Source organism: Nicotiana tabacum, chromosome 16, assembly GCF_000715075.1.
Source record: "Nicotiana tabacum cultivar K326 chromosome 16, ASM71507v2, whole genome shotgun sequence".
Lineage (NCBI taxonomy): Eukaryota > Viridiplantae > Streptophyta > Magnoliopsida > Solanales > Solanaceae > Nicotiana > Nicotiana tabacum.
The window spans coordinates 81,243,548-81,248,242 of NC_134095.1; the positions used below are offsets into that span (position 1 = coordinate 81,243,548).

The following is a 4,695-nucleotide window of genomic DNA, read 5'->3' on the forward strand; positions in this document are numbered from 1 at the left end:
TTCTTGCCAGACACAAGTATATTAAACTTCATTTATAGTTGAGCTGCCACTTGAAGAGAAAAAAGAATTTAAAAAAAAAAACTTTGTTTTGTGCAGAAGTGCTAATTACACAACATAAATATCCGTAAAGGATAACCGATATATACTATTGTTCCAATTTTATTTTCAAAATGAAGAGAGCACCCAAAAATACATAATTCAATAAATTAGTGATGTTATGCTTGAAATTACAAGCCAAATTGTGTAACAAAAATACGATGATATCAAATCACAGATACAAAATCAAAAACTATCTTTGAGCCAAAATTAATTTTAAAAAAAATCTTGGAGCCAAAATGCTGATACAATGTCCCATAATTTTCAATACAAAGGGGCAAAATAGTAAAAAATAAAAATAAAGAACCTCTTCACCTTTGAGAAACCCCCTTTGCTGCTGTTTTCTTTTTTTTTCTTTTTGTGCCGTCCCTACTGCTGTTTGACCACCTTTACAAAACATAGGAAGTTCCATTTCTGTCCCTTCTTTTTCATCCTCTTTCATTGAAGAATTTGAAGCTCAAAGACTAGTTTTTCTCTCTTCTATGTTTTATCTTTACATGGCAATTAAACGTCAAAGAGATTATTGAAAAGGTCTAAAGATGGAGTACCTGGAGATAAGAATATTCTTGGAGAAATCATGAAATTGTTATTCGTAGGGCTAGACAAGAAACTAGGTTCAAAATAATTCTTGTTACTATGTAACACAGGGCTTAAATCATAGAAAAATCCTAGAGGATTTGGATCTTGAGATGGTGGTGAGAAGAAATTTGGTGGTATAGGTGGAAGTGAAGACGGATTTGGCGATAAAATACCAGGAAAAAGTCCACTTCGTTCAATTTCTGACCCTATTTCTATACCTTCATGAACCACGTTTGCCATATCACTAATTAGTGGTCTTTTCCCTTGTGGTGTCCTTGTGTTCTCTATGGATGCAAATCTAGCTGCCGGAGATATAGCGCCAGTGTTCATATTTTCTTGAAAAGGAAAATAAGAATACGAGGCAGAGGCAGAGGCAGAGGTAGAGGTCGTGGCAGTTGCTGAGGTGGAACAGGTGGACGAATGATCTGGCCCAGTGAGTCTTTGGACTAACGTCATGAACTCGCTAGGGTTTGCATGGATAACCTTGGGGGACACGGTATATATTATGACTGGCGGCCGTGGCGGAGCTTGTGCCGGCTGGTGGTGTTGCTGATGTGGCACTACTGGTGGTTTTCTGATCTTGTGTGAATCTTTACGTACTTTAAGTGGCGTCGGCCGGGGTCCTTGGAGCTCTCTTCTCGGTGACTTTCCGGCGGGGTATTCTGGTTGGTCGTCCATCGGGAACATTAAATTAGAGTCAGTATTGATTGGACGTAGTAGGAAAGAAGGAGGTGAAAAGGGAGGAGATGGTGAAAAGGAGGAAAAAAGCATTACTATATTTTCTGCCAAAAGACAAATTTGAGATGATATAAGAAGGCGCGACAAGAATATTTAAAGGGATAAAGTCAATGGAGTATTAAAGTTGATAATAATACAAGAGAAAAGTAAACAAATAGTTGTATGTAGTTTATTTCTTATACAAATACTTGCACATGATTGGTTAGTTGTGTTTTCTTTTTCTACAACTACTTAGGAGTTTTAGAGTTTAAATAAGTTGGTTCTCTCCGATCTGGCCGTTTAGTACGTAGTCATGTTAAGACAAGTTTGAACATGTCCAAAGAAAAGGGAGAAGTGATCACGCTCAACTATGTCTTATAAAAAGGATTAAGCAGTTATTGCAAATATAATTCGGTTTATAAGTTCGGAGTCGAATCCCACAAAGAACTAAGGCTTAGCTACAATTATTCACTATCACCAAGAATTCAAGCTTGAAAAATTCCTAATTTATAGATATTAAGATTCTTGTATTTAACTAACTAACTAACAAATTAAAATAGTAAATTAACAACTACAGATACTAAGGGTTAGAGACAAGATTAAGGAGGTCTCGAGTTATGATTTTCCCAATTATCGGAATCCTTCCCGCTATGTCTTCTATAATTTTGCCTAAGTATTCTCTACCGATCATGAGCGCTCTGCGTGTTGTAATTCTCTCCCGAGTAATTGCTACAATTTACTAGACATACTCTCCCAAGTTACGCTAGCTGGCTATAATTACAACTCACTTAGATCGCACCCAAGGTTTGGTTATCCCTAATCCCATCTTTAAACCCTTGGTTATTGATTCTTCACATATGTCGGGAGTGATGTTGTTCAACAACTACCTAAATATGCACTCTCTCCCGAGTAATACATACTAAATAGGCACAGCTAATTGAGAGCTCTTCAACCAATCACAATATAAACGTAGTTGAACAAATAGAGAAAAGCTACGACTCAATTATATAAAAACATAACAAGAATTTATCCTACAAAAGGTTCTATCAAAACTTTAGATAACAAATTAGCTATTCATAATAGTATGTAAAACTACAGTAATAAAAGTCATAACCAACAATGAAAAATAGGAAGAGGAAGGAAAAACTCGTAGAAAAATTCTCCGCCTTGCTCCTATTGTGTCCCTGCCTCCTTAGGTCGAATCTGTGTCAAAAATTGGTCTCATCCCTCAAAATACCGTTTTTCCATGCATATATACAAAGTAGGGTTGGACCCAAACAATTATACCTTCTCCAATGTGAAAAAGGACACTTTTCCCGGGTTTGACTAGCGCAGCCGCGCTCGTGACCGTGCTAGTGGCCGCGCATATTGCCCAGTATTCTGCCTGACGAGCGCGGCCACGCTATTGGCACGCACTCTTCACCCTGTTCTGCTTGGAATTTGGAAATACGTAAAACATGAAAGTTGTAGCCCTTTGAATTAGCTTTCCAACCATATATTATGGAACCAAAATAGAATTCTGAGCAAAACGTTATGTGCATTTTACTAAACAGTACACAATATGCCTACTCGAGTCTTCGTTTGTTCTTAACTATCAAAGTTGACCCCTGACACGATCCTGACTTAATTCCTTAGACTTTTACTCAGATTTCAAAGCTCCAAATCACTTGAATTCATTCCATAACATCTATATAGCTCGAAATTACTCCTACAAGGCATAAAACACACAGTTAGCGCAAGACACTAGCGATTAAAGCTCAAACTCAATTAAAGTGCAGTAAATTAGAGTGTAATAAGCGACTAAAATACGTAATTATAGCCTATCATCAAGTAGCTGGTGGGAAATAGTCAATTTCGGTGATGATATGATGATGATTGATGACAGTACGAAAAAAGAAAAGAGAGAGTATTATCCAGTGGCCAAGTGGCTGTAGAATGCATTTATATTACTCTATCAACTGGCAAGCACATATTTAATGAATTTGGATAGGTAAAGGTTGTCTTTCTTGGATGCCAGTAATCTTTAATTTGTTCAAAAATTATACGTATGGGCGGCTACACTATGTAAAAAATTTAGCTGCCTGAAAGACACGCTGTAACCAAATATTTAGCCTCTTCCGGGGTTAAGGGGAAGTTTTTGACTACTGCTGTTTGTCCTTTTTTCCTCATTTTCTTCTGTTGTTCTAAAACAAAGATAAAAAGACTATAAATAGATTGAACTGTACATCAGGTCCTATGAATGTATATATAAAAAGGTATTAAAGTTCTAGTAAATGTTAGATACTGAATTCTTAATTCAAACGTGTAATAAGAACATACAGATGAGAATCCATTAAACTTCAATTGTAAACCCGCCTCTGCACCAAAGAGTGGATCAAAGGGGGAAAACAACCTTATGCTTTCTTGAGCTTTATTAATGTATACGGGTAAACTGAAGCTAATGAGCAATCCAATTTCCCGGTGAGACAAACGAAGCAAGGACGTAAATATAAGTGATCGAAATCGAAGTTAGGAGTCTCTCGTATCAAGGCCCGAACAAAACACCTGCCCTCGGATCCTTTGAGACCACCCCCCCCCCCCCCGGATCCGGTTCGAGTTCTAAGAACTTAGGATGTATTACCAAATGACTGTGCACGATTAACAAAGGGCCGTGATATCCGTGTCCAACCGGATATCGCGGTGTGAATCTCGGTCCGTATCGGCAGCAAATTAGTGATTAGCAAAAAGGAAGATTTTTACTTTCTTAAAATTGTACTTAGGATAAAACTCCCCTACTATATAATGGGGAAGCTGATTATTAATAGAGATACTGTAACACGCATGTCAACGCAATATACATTTATTTTCTTTGCTTTTAAGGGTTATTCAAAGTTCTTATTTTTGTTGATAGTTCTTCATAAGAGTTTGGTTATGAACCGAAGGCAGACTAATTGTCAGGCTCACAATCAAGCCTGTACTCGATACTACTACTAGTTTGGCCATTTGTTCTATCTCTAATTTGCTCATCTAACGCTATTAATCACATATATTGAATTAGTCCACATATACTTAAAACTGCGTATAAATTTATTTATTAGCCATTTTAAGGGTAAACAATTAATTCGGCAAGTTATTTGAATACTTGAGCTCATTTTTGTTTTCTTTTATAAGTTCTTCTTGGGTTGGCATAATGGTAGCAAAATGGATTAAAAAGATAGTTATCCATCCATATTATCCATTTAAATATAGCTTGAATAATAAAGTTTTTAAAAATACGTCAAATATAAATAAAAACCATATTATCTACTTACAAAATGGATAACT

General features: G+C 36.4%; 1 protein-coding gene across 1 annotated transcript; it reads right to left on the bottom strand.

Moving 5' to 3' along the window:
* Window positions 1-294: 294 nt before the first annotated feature.
* On the bottom strand, window positions 295-1,481 carry LOC107786479 (protein MKS1-like). The gene has a single exon (XM_016607968.2). The coding sequence runs from the start codon at window positions 1,444-1,446 to the stop codon at window positions 601-603; it is 846 nt and encodes a 281-aa protein (XP_016463454.1). The 5' UTR covers window positions 1,447-1,481; the 3' UTR covers window positions 295-600.
* Window positions 1,482-4,695: the final 3,214 nt, after the last annotated feature.

What these genes read in the sequence shown, in the direction of transcription:
- LOC107786479 (XM_016607968.2), bottom strand. Translation starts at nt 1,446, where the DNA reads ATGCTTTTTTCCTCCTTTTCACCATCTCCTCCCTTTTCACCTCCTTCT.